The sequence below is a fragment of the Plectropomus leopardus genome, chromosome 21 (genome assembly GCF_026936395.1).
Source record: "Plectropomus leopardus strain MGB_pleo_1.0 chromosome 21, ASM2693639v1, whole genome shotgun sequence".
Lineage (NCBI taxonomy): Eukaryota > Metazoa > Chordata > Actinopteri > Perciformes > Serranidae > Plectropomus > Plectropomus leopardus.
Window position 1 is genome coordinate 25,507,560 of NC_142196.1, and position 20,218 is coordinate 25,527,777.

Sequence of the window (20,218 nt, forward strand, 5' to 3'; positions counted from 1 at the left end):
GGAAGTGGATGTAGATGACACGGTGGCTGTTTGTGTGTGTGTGTTGAGTGTGTGTGTGTTTGAAATTCTGTCTGCATGGACACTCAGCAGTTTATCTGTAAGTGCTGTGTCCGAAAATTCCTCCTCATTCACTATTCTCCACACAGCCAACAGCCAATAGTGAGCAGGAGATTTCAGGCGCTTCATCGTTTTCCCTGACAGGTTAAAGTGTCACAAAATGCCACTTTACACACAGCAAAGCTGTGCATTATGGGATTTTCACTCGCTATGGATACTTAATTTTTTTCATGCAGTTGTTGGGATTTTTGAAGACGAAGCACTTGTTATTTGGACGCTCGAGGCTCCCTGTGGAGTTTTTGAGATCTAGTGGCATGTGAGGGGGTCCCTGTTTTATTGGCTCGGGTAGACGCTGCAATACACCTTCTCCTGCCAACAACGCTGGATTTATAATACTATAATAAATCTGTCTGCAAATGTTTTATTAAAAAGGACATGCACTGTTACTTAACTTAGGGCCCGCAGGCCAAATCCGGCCCCTGATAGGGTGCCAGGTGGCCCCTCAGCCATTTCCTAATTCACAATAAAAATGAAATGATTCACACAGGGAATTGTTTTTGTACTTTTAGTATACATAAGGTGCCGAGTGCATAAAACAGCATCAAAATGGAGCTTATTTTTTTTAAAAATGTGCCAGTAAAGGATCCCCCGCACACCCTGAGAGAGGTCCTACTTAAGACCATAATGTCCAAAAATCCTAAAAATTACCTAATATCCAAGAAACGCCCTAAAATCCTACAAATGACCTGAAATATGAGAAACATCCTAAATCCTAAAATGTCCTAAAATCCTTGAAATTACCTGAAATCCTAGAAACGACCTAGAATCCAAGACAATATCCTAAAATCCTATAATGTGCTGAAAATCCTGGAAATGTCCTAAAATCCTGGAAACATCCAAAAATCCCAAAAGGTCCTAAAATCCTCAAAATGTCCTAAAATCCAAGAACTGTCCTCAGATCCTAGAAATGCCCTTAAATCCCACAATCATCATAAAATCCTCAAAATGTCCTGAAATCTGAGAAACGTCCTAAAATGCTAAAAATGTCCTAAAATCCAACAAACAGCCTAAAACCTGAGAAATGTCCCCAAATCCAGGAAATGCCCTTAAATTCCAGAATTTTCCTAAAAACCTAGACATTTCCTAAAATCCTATAAATCCCCAAACCGTCCTAAAATCCTAGAAGTGTCATTAAATCCTAGAAATGTCCCTAAATCCCAGAATCATCATAAAATCCTTTAAACATCCTAGAATCCTTGAAATGCTCTACAATCTGAGAAATGTCCTAAAATCCTCAAAAAGTCCTGAATTCCTCAAAATGTCCTAAATTAACAGTGAGGAGTAACATCCTCATCATCCAATAAATGTCCTAAAATGCTGGAAACACGTATGGGGCCTAAAACAAATCAAGCCACAGACTCTTATACAGTCCCGACCTCCAGGCCGGAAACTGCTGCTGAAGCTCTCTGAAGCTCGAGGAGCTCCTGACGACAATTTACCGACAGCGCAGTCGTTTCCTGAAGAGAGAGCGGGAATCAGAGCAGCCGCTGATGCAGCTCAATCCCCCGAGCTGGCACTCGGCTCTGGCGGTGAATCAGTGGAAGAGATTTTCACAACAACGAGAAGAAAGCATGTTTGTGAGCGCGAGGAGAGTTACAGCACAGGCAGCAGAAAGCTGAGGAATCCGTTCAGGCGACAGTGAAGAGCTGAGACGCTGCAGCAGCGACATCTGATGACAGATAACGACAACAAGCAGCAGGTGACCTTCAGTCTCACTGTCTGTCTGTCTCATTTCCATTTTACATCTTTCTGTCCTTTACAGGCAGCAGCATGACTGGCAGATATATCTGAACCCACACAGGCACACACACACACACACACACCCATCTTCACCTGCTGTTTGACACATTCATACACACACAGCAGCCCCTCCTCCTGACTGTGGAGGAGTGATATTAATAGAGATCCTTCGGGGAGATTCTCGCCAGCCGAGGATGTGCCAGTCATGACTGTTCCCTGTGGGCACGCGGTCCGAAACACACACTGCAAACAACCCCTGCAGACACACACACACACACACACAGGCACACACTCACACTACAGACTTTTGTTAAAAGATTAATGTGAGTTTTCTTAGTTAAAGTTATTATTATTATGTAATTTTTTGCATTAAAATGTCCAAAACTGACAGGGCCAATATTATGTATGAAGTTGAGCTGTGTACTCACTTTATCCCTAACATTTCTAACAAAGTTAAAGCCCAAAGAAATCTGTCATTTTCATCAAGGACACGGTCATTCGGTCACTGTTGCCTGTCAGTGACGTCATATTCACTCTGCGCATGCATCATTGTCTGCCAGAAGGGGCCATAAATTCACTTTTAATCCAGTTTTTATGATACACTCCTTATATCTTGATCATTTTTAAACCTATATTCAACAAGATGAAGAAATTTACTTCATCAGATTTCAATTTATCAGAGAAACAAGCTGCACAAACATTAGCGGCAACTCAGCCCCAGGCCTTACTGTGCCAAACAGCACTGGCAAAACACTGATTTTAACATGAAACTGCTTCACTCAGTGTTATTAACACTTTAAATAAACCAGGTGTATCTCTTTTGTGGAGGAAAGCACCTCTGTGGATAATTCAGCTTCCAATAAACCCCCCCTTATATTCAAACAAAAACAAGCCAAACAAACATTAGCGCAACCTCGGCCCCAGCCCCCGTCATGCCAAACAGCATTACAAAAAAACATTTATTTAAACGTGAAACTGCTTTATTCAGTATTTCTACCAGTTTAAATTACAGGGTCAATTTGCTTTGGAGAGTAGGACTCCTCTGTGGATAATTCAGCTTCCAGTATAAACGTCTGGATCTTTAGATATCTGAGAAAAAAGCTGATGAAGTCCTGTCGTTTTAGACAGGAAACAGCTTTTCCCAGTGCTATTACTGGTTTAAGTCACCTGGTCGGTTAGTTTCCTACAAGAGGAGATCTTTGCAGAAAATTCAGCTCATGGTAAAAACCTCCTGAACATCCGGATCATAAGTTATGAGACGAACAAACTGGGCAGCAGTCAAGCCTCAGCCCCTGCTGTGCCAAACAACATTGGAACAACACTATTTTTACCAGGAAACTGCTTTTTTGCAGTGTTTTTACGGGTTAAAGTCACCTGGTCTGTTAGTTTCCAAGAGAAGTAGACCTTTGCAGATAATTCAGCTCCCGGTAAAAACCTCCTGAACAGTGAACACTAAAGTAATCTATGAGACTGCAATGCTGCATTAATCCCTATTTTGTTATGTTCTAGTATTTTAAAGCAATTTCAGACTACTCCACGTACATGGGATAACAAAAAAATGTGTTCATGGATGGAGAGAGTACTAGAATATTGTACGTAAAAGTAAGTTAAAGCACCATTATTCAAAACATTTGTGTGAAAATGTACTTACAGACAAGTTACTGGATTACATTTGTGAAAAGGAAAGGGAACACCTAATATACTGGTATGGTGGACCTATTTAAGTAAATAAGACATGCAGGCATCAAAATAAAGTGTCAAAAACACACTCCACAGAGCCCTGATGTCAAAACCAACACACACTTTGCAACTTATTATCAATTACAAATATACAACCACCATTTTCAGTGTAGCCTCACATGGATCAACAAGCAAAGAGCCAAAACTCAAACTGCACAAAAACAGTCAATAACAACAGCTCGACACCGCCGCGGGTGCAACAAGCGATATGAAGCCACAGAAATTAAACAGCGTGACATTTCTTGCAGAATCAGCAGCAGAATAAAAGTATCACCAAAGCAGCAACACAGAGAAACAATAAAACCCACAGCAGCTGCAGCCACAGCACACAGATCTCAGCTAAATCAGAGGTGCGCAGTTTCTGCACAGCCTGTAGCGCGCACGCAAACACACACGCGTATAATGCTGATGGAGCCATCACAGCGGTGCTGTACTCACCAGTCTGAGGTCCTCCTCGGTCTGCTGCAGGTTCAGCTGCTCTGATCACTTTTTCCCAGTGAAAAAGATCCACACCAACGAGTCCGCTCAGCTTCTTTGTCCCAGTAAGCAATCCGCGCGGTCTCTCTGTCCCGGTATAACCAGTCCACTCGGCGTCTCCGCAGTCACATCAGGGGTTAATGTCGAGAAACAGGCCTTCACGCAAAAGTCCTCAGTGAACTGGAGGGTCCGTGTTAACATGTTAGCATCAACCTGCAGCCACCTGTTGGTCAAACTTTATCACAATAAACAGATTACAGGTGATAGCAAGGACAAGGACAGGAGACGCGAGGACAAGGAGCACTGTGGAAACAGAGGCCTGTCTGCAGGTTTGATTAGAAAAGGCGGGAGCAGGTGTGCAGGTGGGCGGGGAGTCAGTCACGTGACCAGGATGTCAGGTCACCTCTGAGGACATCTAGTGGTGAGTTTGGGGATGGCAGGTGTGAGGAGTGAGAGGAGACTACATGGCCTCGGGTTGGAGACAGGGACAATGAATCAACTAAAAAGTTCTCTTGAGCTCTTTGACATTATTTTTTCTTAGCAATTTTTATTAATTACAACAATAGATTAACCGTATGATACATATTTAGAAGAATAAGAGGGACTAGATGATATGAAATATTATTTTTGGTGTACTAATGTAGTTTGAACAACAAACAAAAAAAATTAGATAAGATACAGATACAGACTAATAGACAAGTTAAACATTAAATTATTTATACATATATATGTATATATATATATATATAGTAAGACAGGAGCAGATTTCAGGTCGTTTCTAGGATTTTAGGAACTTTAAACAACTTAAATATGTTTGTCTGATTTCTCTCTCTCTCTCTCTCTCCCTGATTTTTGGACATTTGTAGGATTTTAGGACAATTAGCTTAGCTGAGACCTCTGTTGGGGGTGGAGGATCCTCCACTAGCATTTTTTTTCGAAACAGTCTCTGTTGTTATGTGGCTTCGTGCTCTCTGGCACCTTATGTATACTAAAAGTACAAAATGTGAAAAGATAGGGGAGCTTCCTGGTGTGTGGATCTCTATATTTTCACATTTTGGATTACCTTGGATCCAGCACCCACTGCAGGATATGTGTGTCTTATTATTTAATCCCTCTACTAAAAGTACAAAAACAATTCCCAGTCTGAATCACTTTATGTTGGCCACCCCGCACCCTATCGGATCTGAGTACCACTGTAATATACCACTTTAAAAAACATCTGAACTATCCCTTTAATCAGTTATTAGACTATAGCTAATTTGAAGCAGAGAGACACCTTTACGTCCTCCTGGTAAGAGCAGAGTGAAGCAGGTGTATTCAGTCCAGCACAGAGGACACCTCATGGTTACATAAACAGGTTTCTGCTCCACAGCCTGGAAGAGGATGTGCTTCTGTGTGTGTGTGTGTGTGTGTGTGTGTGTGTGTGTGTGTGTGTGTGTGTGTGTGTGTGTGTTGCATGTCGCTCTCAAAAGAGTGTTTTAGAAATGGGCTGGCGGTGGCAGGAGACGAGCCAAGGCTGCAGGTCTGTGTATCCCCTGCGTCAGTTTGGCAGAGGAGGCAGATACTCTGATTAAGCCTTATCTGGGGCCTATTCTTCTTCTTCTTGTGCCTTCAGAAGCTGCCAGCCTGACACCTTATCACACAGATACACACATGGCGCTGCACACGCTGGATTGTGTGTGTGTGCATCCCCCTAAGATAGGATTACAAGGTCCCAAAAACACACGTACAACACCTTATTCAACACTGATAATTCACACGTGTCATTTTGTGTCGACAGGTATTCCATCGAGAAAAGCAGCGACCCCGAGAAGTTCTTCTACATCGAAATCACAACCGGGTCACTGATGACGGTACGCTCGCTGGACCGAGAGGAGATCGGCTGGCACAACATCACCATCCTCGCCATGGAGATGAGTACGTCACACACGCACACGCACGCACACACACACACACACACACACACACACACACACAAGCTTTCTCATGCAAAATGTAAACCCCATCAGGTCTATCTGTCTGAAACTGAAATCGTGTTTCTTTCAAACTGTGTCGAGAAAATCAGTGTTCATGACTCTTCCTAGAAATAAGAGTGTGTAGCTGTACCGAAACAAACATAGGATGGCACGTAGCACAAGAATGAAGAAAAATAATACACATTTTAGAAATAAGTTTCTACTCTGGCTAAATGTTTGACTTGTTTAACCCTTTGCAACCTAATTACATTGACTCAAGAAGAAGGCAATGGAAAACTTAGGTAGAAATGGCCCAAAAATTAACAATAAATTGATTAAAAAAACTAAGTAAAGATTATCTGAAAATTAGTCAAAGAAAAAAAGACAAAAGGAAAGGATAAATAAATAAATAAAAATAAGAAAATGTCCCGAAAAGGTGCTTAAAATAGTAACCCCTTAGTCACAACATTTTCAGTGTATAATTATAATAATATTTTGTAGTTTTCTGAACGTTTACACCCGTGTCACCCTCAGCTGTCAATCTGGGGTTACCACATGGTTATGTTATCTAACCACTTCTGTTGCCATGGCAGCGACTTGTCAACAGGTGGCACCCACCTGTCACTCAAAGCAGCTACACCTTTAATTATGCAGAATGAGTTTTAAAATGAGACTAAAAACCTTCTGCTATTAAATTTGGGGCATTTTAACACTGGGGGCCTCAGGTGGCCATTAGAGGAACTGTAAGCTTCTCCCTTAAAACATTTTAAATACGGAGGACCTGTTGTGCTACTGAGTTTCCACTCCAAAAGTTCCCGACTGAACTGAAGTTTGGCTTCAATTACAGACCAAAGTGACTTAATAAGAAATAGATTTGTGGCTAAAAACAGCCCAGAATAAACAGATGGGTGACGGGCACAAACACAGAACCAGTGATTTTGGAAAACAGCTCCTGCAGAGTTATGTAACGCGGAGCAGGAGACGCCCTGCAGGTCTGCACGCAGCTGGTAGCACCGAAAGTCACCTTCACGCCCTCCTCCCTCTGCTTTGTTTGTCTCTTTGTTTGGTAGACACACCTTAAAGGAGATGCTAATTGAATTAATGACTAATTGAATAACTTTTCGCATGGTGGCTAATTAAAAATGTGAGGAGAGGGCGAGAGAGGGCACAGGACGGGATGAAGAGAGAGAAAAGTGACAGAAACAATGTGGAGGAGGAAAATTAACCCGAACAAAACTAGAGGATGGATTTGTATCTAATCAATATTATATAACGTTATTGATCACATAGTTCACCCCAACCTCTAACCCGCTTCTCTTTACTGTCTTTATTTTTCATATTATTCTGAGTTTTTTTCTGCAATTGTTTTTAGTTTTATCACAATGTAAACACTTTAACTGCAGTAATATCACATGGTACGGGGAATATATGCTGTGTCTTTGCACCACTCTTGGAGAAAAACAAAAAAACTGAGATTTTGAGAACAATGATAAAGTTTTGAAGAAATATTTGAGATTAAACTTGTTAATTGGGGTAGAATAAAAATATGCTTTTACAAAAAGTTAGTATTAAGTCTAAAAAATTTAATAAAATCGTACAAGCATAATTGATAGTCATCATTTTATGTTAAAGTCATTTTGGACATAAAATCATAATCTTACGTACAAATTGTTATATGATGAGAAAAAAGGTCATGTTATTATAATAATGAAATAGAAATTTTACAAGACAAAAATAACACGTCATCAAGTCATATTTTTCAATGAAAAAATCACACTATTATAAGAAATAAGACCTTATTTTTTTCTTTTCTTTTTTCTTTTCTTTTTTAACAAAAGTCTCATCATTTTACATTCTCTACATATTCTTGCTGGAAGCAAAACTCTCTCTTGTTGAAGCAACTCAATCAATATTTTCATTTTAGAGGAGCTGCTTTGTATTGTACGCTCACCAGAACAGATTTTCACACCACTGATTTCACTTGACTCTATTAAAACAGCAGCAAAGTTACAGCACAGGGAAGTACATCTCTCCAGCCTTCAAACACACACACACACACACACACACATATATATACAGTATGAACACACACACGTCGCTGCGACCTCCAGAGCCAAAGTCACGCCATTGATTGATCGATCATGTGATGAAACCTGAGAAAGTAGTTACTGCCCACTAATTGCGTTTCTATTGCCTATTACACAGCTGGTTAAGATATGCAAATTGCTGATTGGTAATGGAGAATAATAGAATTGTAATCTAAGCGTGAGGAGGCCTAATGCGCCGCGGGCTCGCTCTAAATGAGGGGAAGATTAACAGAGGCACAAACTGAGCTCAGCAGGATCCTCCAGGAGTCATTTATCTGAGTCCATCACTGTGTCTTACAGCTTCTGACCAATTTGTGCATCTTCTGTGTGTGTGTGTGTGTGTGTGTGTGCAGATAACCCCACACAGATCTCCAGTGTGTCGGTGGCTGTGAGGGTCCTGGATGTCAACGATAATCCCCCCTCGCTGACGCACTACCTGGAGGCTTATGTGTGTGAAAACGCCAAAGCAGGACAGGTACAAAAGTTCTTACATGAAGCATCACAACATGATGAAAGATATATCTGATAAATGCTGAAGGAAAAATAAGTACATTTACTCAAGAACTGTACTTAAACACAAAGTTTTAGGTACATATTTTACCCGTAATCATCAAACTCCAGAGGAAACTAGAAAATTTGTTACTCTACTTCATTTTTTGACCACTACAGCTTCTAGAAGATTTTACATAGAAACAGTATTTACTCGACTAAAAGTGTTTGTTTTGTCGCTGACGGGCTCTGATTGTTATTGTAAGTGTCTGACAACATCATGGAAAAGATTCCTACATAAATAGACATTTTTCTTATTGAGTAAGATCCTTGTTTCAGCCAGAAGCACCTCTGAAATCACTATCACCAAATCCACCAGACTCCATTTAATAAACAGTCATTTAAGCCTGATTGTAGTCAGCATATTTTCACATCTAATTGGGTGAATTAAAGGTTTATTTCATCCAAAACTGAGCTGCTGATTGTTGGAGCAGTGGAGAGATGAAGGTAGACAACTTTTGTGAGTTGTATTCTGTTTATTTCTACTTTAAATAGTATACTTTATTATCATAAAATTACTGTTTTTTTAAATGGACCCTGGTGGGCATGGAAATTGTGATTTCCAGGCTGTTTCAGATAAATAATCTGAGAGGATATTACTCTTTACTCTGCTAATTTTTTTTAAAGCTTTTGGTTAAATTATTCTGAATGGTGAGTCTGTTTGATGTCGTTCAGCTGATCCAGACGGTGACGGCAGTGGATCCAGATGAGCCACTGGGTGGACAACATTTCTACTACAGTTTGGCTCCGGAGGCCGCCAACAACCCCAACTTCACCCTGAGAGACAACCAAGGTAGATAAAACAGTAAATGTGTGTACTGTTGTCCAGCTGGAAACAGTGTATACTCGTGTTTTTTGTAGAAATTCAGAGAAATTCATATTGTATTATTATATCACTTATTTGTAGCATAATTCAAATAATCAATGAACTGTCTTTGAGTTATATTTTTTCCATACATATAGTGGCTTTTAAAGTCTAATGTTGACATTTTTTAACTAAACTCTAATTTTAGTCAAATTAATTAATTTCAATAAACACTATACCGACAGTGATAATTATAATGTTTCAAAAAAAGAAGTAATGACTGACTGGTGTTAAGTTGTTGTGTTAACAAATTCATCTTCACAGCTACAAAAAAAAAGAAATCCTCAGCTCTCACTACCAGCGCCATGACTCTGTACTCGTTCACAGTTACCTCCTGTGAATATGAATATGTCCACGCCCTGAACCCTGTTATCTGTCAGCTGAGCTCAAAGGACTCCACCAACTCGACCTTTTCTCTGACCTCTCCGTCTCTTTCCAGACAACACAGCGTGGATCCTGACGCGACGAGGAGGCTGGTCTCAGCAGGACCAGACCGTCTTCTACTTACCCATCTTCATCTCTGACGGCGAGCAGCCGGTCCAGACCAGCACCAGCACGCTGACAATCCGCGTGTGCAGCTGCGACCACGAGGGCAATGTCATGTCGTGCAATGCAGAGGCGTACAGCCTGCCCGCGAGCCTCAGCAGAGGGGCGCTCATCGCCATCCTGGCCTGCATCTTCGTCCTGCTGGGTGAGTTATGACCTGCTGCAGAGAGGAGCCAGAAGCCTTCTGTCAAATAATGATAACAGTGACAAAATATACTACTCCAAACTCTGAGTAATGTTTTTTATAATGTTTTTTTCAGAAAAGTTTTAGATACAGCACTAACAAAAGTTTTAACAACAAACATGAAGAAACTCTTGGCAGAGACAAAGAAAGTAAAGAGCACATAAGAAATATTCAAGAAATTAATAAGACAGAACAGACCAAATCCAACAAAGCGTCAAACAGAGATGCTGTCGTGACACTGTTTAATTCACACTTCTGCTCGTGTTTTTGGCTTTGGAATATATATAAAATAAAAAAAATAAAATTAAAAATCCTTGGGAATGTTTGTAACAATGTTTCCTTACAAGCCTGTAAAGTCCGGAAAAGTTGATAATTTTTTAGTCTTGTGTGCACAAGTTAATTAACCTTTTCCCCTCAAGCTAAAAACTTGTTCCCACAAGATAAAAAAAAAACAGGTCCCACAAGATAATCTGCTAGTTACAACAAGAAACTAGTTCCCAAAAGATTACTAACTTCTGCACGCAGATGAGATAATTAACTTAATAACTTGCTTACTTGATAATAACTTGCTCCCACAAGATAGTTAATGAGTTCCCATATAGATATGGGATTATCCCAGATAATGAACTAGTTCCCACAAGATGATTAACTAGTTCTTACACAATACGAAATTGTTTCATAAGATAATAACTAGTTTCAACAAGATAATTAACTTGTGCACGACCAATGTTGCAAAGTCATTCAAAAAATCCAAAATCCAACTCTAACAATAATAAAGTCTAATTAGTAACATTATATTAATGTCTTATTTTGTGACAATGTAAAAGAAAAAAGTGACAGGTTTTTAAAAATGAGCAGGACAGTAAAAGTTTTCTGATATCATTGACGTTATGAGCTACTGACACACTAAAAGGCTATATAATCATCTCTCGATTGCATATTTTATGTTTAACGATGTCTAAAATGAATAAAGCAGAGTTATTATGTCTTTTGAAACAATGAGCTCATACTGAAAGTGTGCAAAGATGTTTTTAGTGAATGTGTTGTTGCCTCCCGGAGGAGCAGAGTGAGTCGACCAGCTGAGCCCTCCTGCACATCCTCACAGGTCTGCAGGGAGAGATAAAGTGGGTCCATATCGGCCTCCAGGGGAGAAGAAAGTGTGATGCTATAGGGCAGCTGGTGCTAATGAACGCCCGACGTTTGCCAGGATGCAGAAGGAAACCCATATTTAATCCCGGATGATGTCACACTGGGAGATGGCTTAGCTTAATGCATTTAATGCTCCTGTGATATCTCTTTCTCCAAACCGAGGATTTCTACTCTGAAATGTTGAGTTCAAAGAGTTTATAGAGACTAAGACAAACCAAAGTGTGCTATTCTCCCTCTTTTTCAACCTTTTCTTATGTTTTTCAAGGTTGATTATTTTAGTCTAGAGGAGATTTTAACAGATACTCAAAAGAACACTCCCCAGCTGAAAGGTCAGGGTGCGTAACGAAGTGCTGCAGAGATTTTAATCAAGGCCCGACGCTGCCCCGAGGCTCGCCCTCAGTCACTGCGTTTATATCAAACTACTAAAGTTTTAAATGCAGTCTGACGTTTTCTGTCTGGAAAGACTTTTTCTGCATGTTTGTCATGAAATGAGGCAAATATAGGAAGTTAGAGACGGCATCAATCAATGAGACATAAAATGACCACAAGGGATGCAAAACAACTAAAAAGTCACACAACCACTGCAAAGAAATATAAAAGGCTACAAAGAGACACAAAAAAGACACAAAATTACCTCAAAAAGACAAACAACTACTAAGAGACATAAAATGACCGCAGAGAGAATAAAACCACCTCACCGTCTGTGTCTTTGTGTCTTGCTGCCTGTGCCTCTGTTTGGGCCTTTTGCAAATCTGTGTATGAGCGCCCACTGTCTCATAGTCTGTCCATACGTCCACCATGTTTCTGATTTCTTAAATGATTTATGTGTCGTTTCCTACTGAAGATAAACATCATCTCTAAAATTCTCCTGTCCGACTGTTTCTCATCTTTTTATTCGTCCAGTGATGATCCTGCTCATGCTCTCCCTGCGAACCCATCGGAAGAAACCATATCTGTGCGACGAGGAAGAGAACGTCCACGAGAATATCGTGCGGTATGATGACGAAGGTGGCGGCGAGGAGGACACCGAGGCCTTCGACATCGCCGCCATGTGGAACCCACGTGAGGCGCACCACCACCTGGGCAAAATGAGACAGGACATGCTGCCAGAGATCGAGAGCCTGTCGCGTTATGTCCCTCAGGCGTGCGTCATGGGCGGCGGCGGGGACAGCAACGTTCACGGATACGTGCTGGCGAAGCTCCTGGAGGCCGACATGGACCCGTGTGCCCCGCCTTACGACTCCCTGCAGACCTACGCCTACGAGGGAGAAGGCTCGATCGCTGAGTCGCTCAGCTCGCTCCAGTCGGGGACGTCCAATACGGACCACGAGTACGACTATCTGAACGACTGGGGGCCTCGCTTTAAAAAACTGGCGGAGATGTACGGCGTGCTGGAGACAAACACTCCTCCGATGTGGTAGAACAGCAGAACCTTTGCCTTTTTAATCTGACAAAAATGGCCAACAAAAGAGACAAAAACATCAAACAGACAAAAATGTGTGCACAATAAAGCCGGGATGTGCTCACGCCTGCATCCATGACTGTTAGCACTTGAATTCCTGCCGAAGCCTCGATTCTCCGCAGCCTTGAAGGCCTGAGACGCCCGCAGCAGCAGCAGTGTGAGCTGGTTTTAAATCTGCCCCCCAGAGACTGAGGCTGGATTGGCAGCCATGCAAGACCCGCAAAGGAACGGCTTCAAAGCACATGTTAACTCCCCTGCCTGACCCAGCCACAGGCAGAGCCCCTTTGGTTCAAAGTGTTGCGCGATTTATGGCAGAGATGAAAAAACGAGAGAGACCTTAACTCGCAGCAGCGCAGGAGACAAACTCTGAGAGGTTGATCCACTGTTCAGAGCTTTTCAACATGAGCCGCAACACTGAGGGCGAAAAATGAAAGAGAAAAGTCATTCCTGCAATCGAGAGATGCGTCCCTCTTCTGTTTCATCTGTGGGCAGGTCTTAATTTATTTGTTTCATGTGCTGTATTTATATTTTTTTGCTAACTTATTTGGGTACTTCAAACCAACACTGTACTTAAACTGCCGTTATGTGAGGAAGTCTTTAAAAGATCACGTATATGTTGTAACATACATGATGTAAAACAGCGATACTCAACTTATAGCCCGCGGGCCAAATCTAGTCCCCGATAGGGTGCCAGGTGGCACCCCAGCAATTTTCTAAATCCCCCAAAAATAAAGTGATTCACATTGGGAATTGTTTTTGTACGTTTAGCAACGTAAGGTGCCAGAGTGCATAAAACAGCATGCAAGTGGAGGATCCCTTACATCCCCTAATGTCCAAAAATCCTAGGAAAGTCCTAAGAGCCAAGGGAGTCTTAAAACCCAAGGAATGTCCTAAAATCCTAGAAACGTCCTAAAACCTGAGAAATGTTCTAAAATCCGATAAATGTCCTAAAATCAGAGAAATGACCTATAAGCCAAGAAACATTCCTAAAGCCACAACATCTCCTAAAATCCAAGGAATGTCCTCAAATCTTAGAAAGGTCCTAAAATCTTGGAAACATCCCAAAATCCCAGAAATATTTCCATATTCTAGAAATGTCCTTAATTCCTGAAAATGTTCTAAAATTGCCAAAATGCCCTAAAATCCTACAAAGATAAGAAAATCTTAGAAACATGTATGAGGCTGCTGTGACTGGCCCCTGGCCCCCTGCTTTTTAGCAAGATTGGCCCCGAGGCAAAGTAATTTGAGTGTCCCTGCTGTAAAAGCTCTTGTTTTCAGTCGAGTTTTCTCTAAATGTCACATGACATGCACAGGAGATGGAGATGCTGTAATCCCATGTGGGTTTTCCAGGTTGATATGTTTATCGTATTATTGTTTTTGTATCATTTTTGACCTATTTGTATTGTAACTCTGTTTTTTTCCCTGAAAAAACATGAAGCAGTTCATTCATAAGGATATGAGGGAAGCCAAACTGGATTTTGAAATGTTCATCAAGATGTGAATGTTCAGCACATCATACCCGAACCTGGACGAGCACACGACCGAGTCGCCTTTCTTTTCGGGATCCACCACCGTGCCCAGCCAGAGTCTGATGATCTGTCCCGTCAGGGACGATGCGTTGGCTTAATCCTCCAATCCTGCGGACTTCAGAGAATAATCTGCATTAAGTGCCAAATGGAAAAAAATGGACAAAAAGAGACATTTTGGATGAAAAAAAGAAGAAATCAGCGAAACACGAACACCAAAAGCTTAAAAAAGGATTTTACAAACTGCGAAGGAAGTGAAGGTGCATTTTGATAATTTGATTGGATGACGTTTACTTGAAATCTATGTGGTCAGTCATGCTGCAGTAAGTGGTATGTGAATGTAGATATTTTTTGTATTCTTGGTAATAAAAAGGAAAAAAAGAATGTGGCTTCACTTTTTCATTAACCCATCGAGACCTGGACCAACATCAGTTTGTCTTTCATAAATATTCAACCTTTGATCCCAGAGCAAATTGATTTCTTTGAATAACATGAAGGAAAAAAACACGAGCAACTGGATACTTTCACAAACTGCAAGAAATTAGTAGATTTAGAAAATTATTTAGCTATATATTAGCTAGAGAAAAATGTCATGGGAAAATTTGACAGGAAACAGCTATGGGAAGACTATATTTATAATAATCATAAATAGATATTTAAAATTCTGTAACAAAATTATTGTAATTTTTAGGCACTTTTTTCAGGTAATATCTGTGTTTTGTTCTATAGTTTTCTTTTAATAGCAGAAAGAAAACATTTGTTTTTTTACTTTTTACAAATTTCTTAGTAAATTTCGGGTAATGTTTTCTTTCATTGTCTATTGCTTTCTGACAATATTTTTTGAGAAAAATCAAGCCGTGTTTAACTGAAATGGTTTGATTTCTTTTGAAAACATTGAGGGAAAAGGCAGTCAGCAACAAAGATCCCACAAATTGCAAGATATTAGTAAATAAAAGTATAAGAAAATAAGAAAATATTTAAATTTATAATAAAACAAGGACAAGTTTCCAGAAATCGATATTCATAATTATTGTGATTATATATTTAAATTTGTTATAGTTATAGTTTTTTCAGCACTTTTTGGGGTCATTCCATTCACTCATTTGTCTTTTAGACCTCTTCTTATGCTTATTTTCAGGTAATTGTCTTGTAACTTTTTACTCATTTCTTGCTCATTTTTGCTTATTTTCTTCTTCCCATGGTTTATGCAAGAAATCAAATCAATTTGCTCAGATTTTAAAGGGTTAAACTGCCCCGAGATGAGAAAATTGTCACGGATGCAAGAAAAGATATTATGTTCTCTGAACATCTGGGTGGCAACATTTTCAGAGCAGTTTTTAATAATAAACTGCTTCTTCAGAGCGTTATGCAGTCCCCTGAAGCATGACGGAAATGTGAGTCCTTAAAAAGATAAAGCAGCTATTTTAATGTGCAATCATACGCCGAATTGTCCTCCAAAGTGTTATTGCAGCTGATTCACTTTTCATTACAGTTTCTCCTCAAAGTGCTTAATTTGCTTGACTTATTTTTGTTTAGCAGCGATAATGGCTGGCATTGATTAAAAGCTCATCGCCCGCCACACACACACACACACGCACGCACGCACACACACACACACACACCGCCTGCTGTACCTGAGCCTCATAAACAATTCGCAAAAATTGTTCTTTTCGCTTTTGCTGCAATTTTATATAAGCAAATGAAACATTGTCAAAGGAAATCAATCAGTTAGAAACAGGAGGCTCCACTTAATTGCTCGTGTCAATCAAAGTCATACCAATTAAGGACAAAAAAGGCAAAAATAAAGAAAATCAAAGAGATAATCTGCCCTTTACAATATTTTCCACTGCTGTGAATTTCCATTTCTATTGTCAAAAAAAAATAACAAAGGAATAAGTCTGAAATCGGCGGCTCCCGCTTACCTGCTGGGTGGCATTCAACAGTGAAATTGCACAGAAGATGAGCCTATAATATTCTTGGGATTTACATTTTTACTTTCATATCCGCTGCACGCTGAGCAGAACACTTCAATTACACACCGGGGATTTTTCTCTAATTTGTCTCTTTATTTTAACATTCAGCAGTCTGCAAAGGCTTCACAGATCTTTATGTTTCTCCATCAGATTTTATGTTTGCTTATCAAACACACTTTCTAACCTCCTGCATGATGTCATCAGTCAGCACTATTATTGGATGCAGCTTTATCGGTAAGTTTGTGCCATCTTTCTGCCCTCTAGAGGTCAAACATGGCTTCATACAGATTTAAATTTTTAGCTTTAACATGTTTGCAAGCTGAATGATGGATTTAAGAGCAGAAATGCATCAAAGTAACCAAATTGGCAGAGAAACTGCTGGCATTGTATGTTTCTGAAAACCGCACTTACCTTTGTAGGTTAACATGTAGCCCAGTGTTTCCCAAACTTCTCCACGAGTACCGTTTGTTCTGCATGTTTTTGATCTCTCCCTGATCCAACAAAGCTGAATCCAACATTCAGCTGGTCATCAAGCTGCTTCACGAGGTCATAACGAGCTGATCATTTGAATCAGCTGTGGTGGAGAAAAACACGTGTTGAAACGTATGTTGAAACTTTTGGTTTTAACAGTGCTTTGGTTAACAGGTGGTTAGCTTTAAGCACAAAAATCACTTGGTTTTGGTTTGGAAAAAGACCCCTTTTTTGGCTTAAAATGCTCAGTTATAGAGGCAGAATCCCAGCTGGAAAAGCAACCATGTTCAAGGCACTGTCATTTCGAAAAAATCACTCACAAAATCTTCTGTAAAACTGCCTGAAGATATACTACACTCAGAGCCAAACGTCTCAAAAATTTCATTCATTTTAGGCCACTTAGTCTGCAAAGTGTCTCGGTTTTGACTCGCGTTTCAGCTCTGTTTTGTAGAATCCACACGAGGCAGGAAAACACTTTAAAGAGGTTCGGAATAATAAAGAAAATTACTCATACTAATATTTCATTTGGTCAAATACCAACTTGATGTCCTATTTCTAATCTTACATAAACAGTGAAACACGTCCCTACACAATACATAATAATCACAGTCAAAAACGTCATCATACCCTCTTTTGTCACCATAGCTGTGGTACATGACTTAGCTTGCATTGTAAACAATAATATAAGAAGTTAGGAAAATATAAAAATAACTTTAGTTTACTACTATACACCATTCAGAATATACAGAAACTATTGTTAAAACATGAATATCCAAACCTGCATGACAAGAACCAACATTTTTGCCAAGAATAAAATATGTCTTTAAGTGGCTTTTACATTTACAGTTTATAATCACACAAAGAAAAAAAAGTTGAAAATATAAAGTCAAAGTTGAAAATATCACTTTTAAGCCTTCGGAGGGAAAGAAACTTTTCATTTTTTTAGAAGCCTGTTGGGTTTTATTATTCTGTGAATTGACCAAAGTCTTGAGTCGATCTGCGCTCGCTGTGACCTTATTCCCATCACTCCTCGCCGTAAATCTCTTGTCACGAGCATTCAGAGCTCATGTCAGCGCCCTTTGCCAGTCTTTCCTGACACTTTACCCCATTCGGCTGCATAAATTAAATCCTAACAACCCCTCCTCAAAGACGCCCCAATCCCATCCTCCCCTCCTGCCCAGTTGCCTGCCTCTCCCAGGGCCATTTCCAGGGCCGGAGCCGTGCCATCCGAAAAAGGCACTGAGGGGGTAATTTGTCTTAAGCTCCACTGCTCTTTCTAACAGACGAAGGAGCTCAAATGGTGGAGGATAATAAGAAGCCTTCCCGCTCTAATCCTGCTGAGGGTAAACCGCAGCAGACCCACTGAATCATCCCCTAATGCGAAGTGGAAAAACACACTTCGCTCTGCTGGAAATTGAGGGGCGGAAAGAAACTGGAGGCCCTGGGAGGGACGAGCAGGTCCAACCCATTTGACATGTGGAGTTAGAGAGCGAAACATATATACAGACCCAAACCGCTGCCGGGCTTTCTCTGTCTGATCCTCCTCTTATCTCGCTCTGTCCGTCTCTCTACCTCTTTTCAGTCTCCCTGTAGTTCGACTGTCTGTCTGCTTGAGTCCTCCAAGCCCTCCATCATGTCTCTCACTCCCTTCGTCCCCTCTCTAGTTTCTGTCTCCTCTCCGTCTTTGTCTGTCCCATCCTCTCAGCTTGGCTCATGAGTGCAGCGATGGGTTATTTCAGCGTTATCTCTTTAAGCTGCAGCAGAACACGAGGGCGTTTGAGAGCAGAGCCTCTCCTGAGCGTCGTGTCTTCGGCGTCTCTCTGAGGTTTACAGTACTGGTGCACAGCCTTACTTTTTAAGACATAATCTGCTCATTTCTTTTGTTTTCTTCTTTGTTTTTGGATTTTTTTCCCCCACTCAGTCTTGGGTGCTAAGTGGCTGATACAGAAGGGTTAATCTTATATAAAGTTCAAGTATCAACCATATAATATAGAAAACCATGTTAAGCTACTGTAATTTTTTCCTCCATTAACTAGAAAAAACCTATGAATCTGTGCAATATGAGTGGCAATATGAAGGTTAAAAAATAAATTTAAAAAAATCTATAAAAATTGCAATTTGAGGGTTTGTATTTTTTTAAAAAAATGTTAGAAAAAAAGAAAGAAAGGGTAATGTTATGGTTTCAAAAGTGATTTTGAGGAAACTCCTTCAAGGAGTTCTCAGTTTTTCTTGTTCAGAAGTACGTGGCTGATGCAAGGTCAGTGTGACCTTGACTTTCAACATCAAAATCTAATGAACCTTTACATTTCCACTTTTTTTAAAAAACCTTTTTATTGCCACTTTTTTTCATTCTATGGCCACTTTTGCCTTAATATTGCCACTTATTTATTCTTCTAATGCCACAAGTTGACGTTTTTGTTGGTACTTTTTTGTTTTCTTTCTATTGCCATATTTTTACCTTTACACTGCTAATTTCTGCCTTTTTATTTGCATTTTTTTACATTTCTCTGGCCACTTAACCTTATTATTGCCAATTTTTTACCCTTCCGATGCCATTTTTCTGGTTTAAATCTACACTTTTGTTGACACTTTTTACCTTAATGTTGCCACTTCTAATGCCACATTTTGATGTTGCAGCTGACACCCTTTCCCTTCCTTTCTAATGCTATTTTTCCCCTTTACACTGCAACATTTTTATCTATTGCCGATTTTTTAAACCTTTATACACTGGCATTTTACCTTTCATTTGCCAAGTTTTTGTAAACTCTCTATTGCTATTATTTCTGTTTCTATCATGACTTTGTATCCTTCTATTGCCTCATTTTAATGTTTCCATTGACGCATTTCCCCTGTCTTTGTAATGCTACTATTAACCCTCTAATGCCACTTTTTACCCTTTAAAAATTGCCACTTTTTTACCCTTTTCCCATTGCCATTTCACCTTTCATTTGCCACTTAAATGTGTCATTTCTATTGCTAATGTTTCTTCTTTGTACTGTAATCATTTTGCTTTTGCATTGTTCCTTTTGTTAAAACTTTCATTAACATTTTTTTTCTCCGCTTAGGTAGACACATTAATAAAAGCAAAATGTGACAAAGCTGACCAAAAACTTCATGAATAAATCCTGAAGTACATAAAGCACGTGACTTAAACGCCGGCTGAAGAGACCAAAACATCAGATCTGTGTGAAGCGATGATGAGACTATTTTTCTTCCACCAGCTGCTTATCACAACGAGCCAGCTCCTAATATTTGCATAACAGTAATGAATGGAAAATGCACTTTTTGGGGGGTGGTCAGTTTTCTGGAAATCCAGTTAAAATTTCGTCTGTATTTGGATGGAAACCTGAAGAATTGGATGGAAGCCTGTTGGTGTG

General features: G+C 40.0%; 1 protein-coding gene and 2 long non-coding RNA genes across 4 annotated transcripts in view; 1 reads left to right on the forward strand and 2 right to left on the reverse strand.

Moving 5' to 3' along the window:
* The window catches only part of LOC148186077 (uncharacterized), a 152,550-nt gene extending 148,165 nt beyond the window's left edge, over positions 1 to 4,385 (reverse strand). Inside the window, exon 1 of the long non-coding RNA XR_015775377.1 lies at positions 4,036 to 4,385. This is a non-coding gene — a long non-coding RNA (uncharacterized LOC148186077). The remainder of the gene's footprint in view (positions 1 to 4,035) is intronic.
* LOC148186078 (cadherin-20-like) overlaps positions 1 to 14,772 on the forward strand; it is a 96,040-nt gene extending 81,268 nt beyond the window's left edge. For both annotated transcript variants that reach the window (XM_088072066.1, XM_088072067.1), the window contains exons 8-12: positions 5,855 to 5,991; positions 8,470 to 8,591; positions 9,341 to 9,458; positions 9,970 to 10,221; positions 12,313 to 14,772. In XM_088072066.1, coding sequence (XP_087928192.1) covers positions 5,855 to 5,991; positions 8,470 to 8,591; positions 9,341 to 9,458; positions 9,970 to 10,221; positions 12,313 to 12,830 — 1,147 coding nt within the window. In that variant the 3' untranslated portion in view covers positions 12,831 to 14,772. The remainder of the gene's footprint in view (positions 1 to 5,854; positions 5,992 to 8,469; positions 8,592 to 9,340; positions 9,459 to 9,969; positions 10,222 to 12,312) is intronic.
* On the reverse strand, positions 9,297 to 16,908 carry LOC148186079 (uncharacterized). The gene is made up of 4 exons (XR_015775376.1): positions 16,782 to 16,908; positions 14,391 to 14,515; positions 10,039 to 10,236; positions 9,297 to 9,442 (listed from the first exon to the last, which is right to left on the reverse strand). It is a non-coding gene; the product is annotated as an uncharacterized LOC148186079 (long non-coding RNA).
* Between the last annotated feature and the right edge of the window lie 3,310 nt (positions 16,909 to 20,218).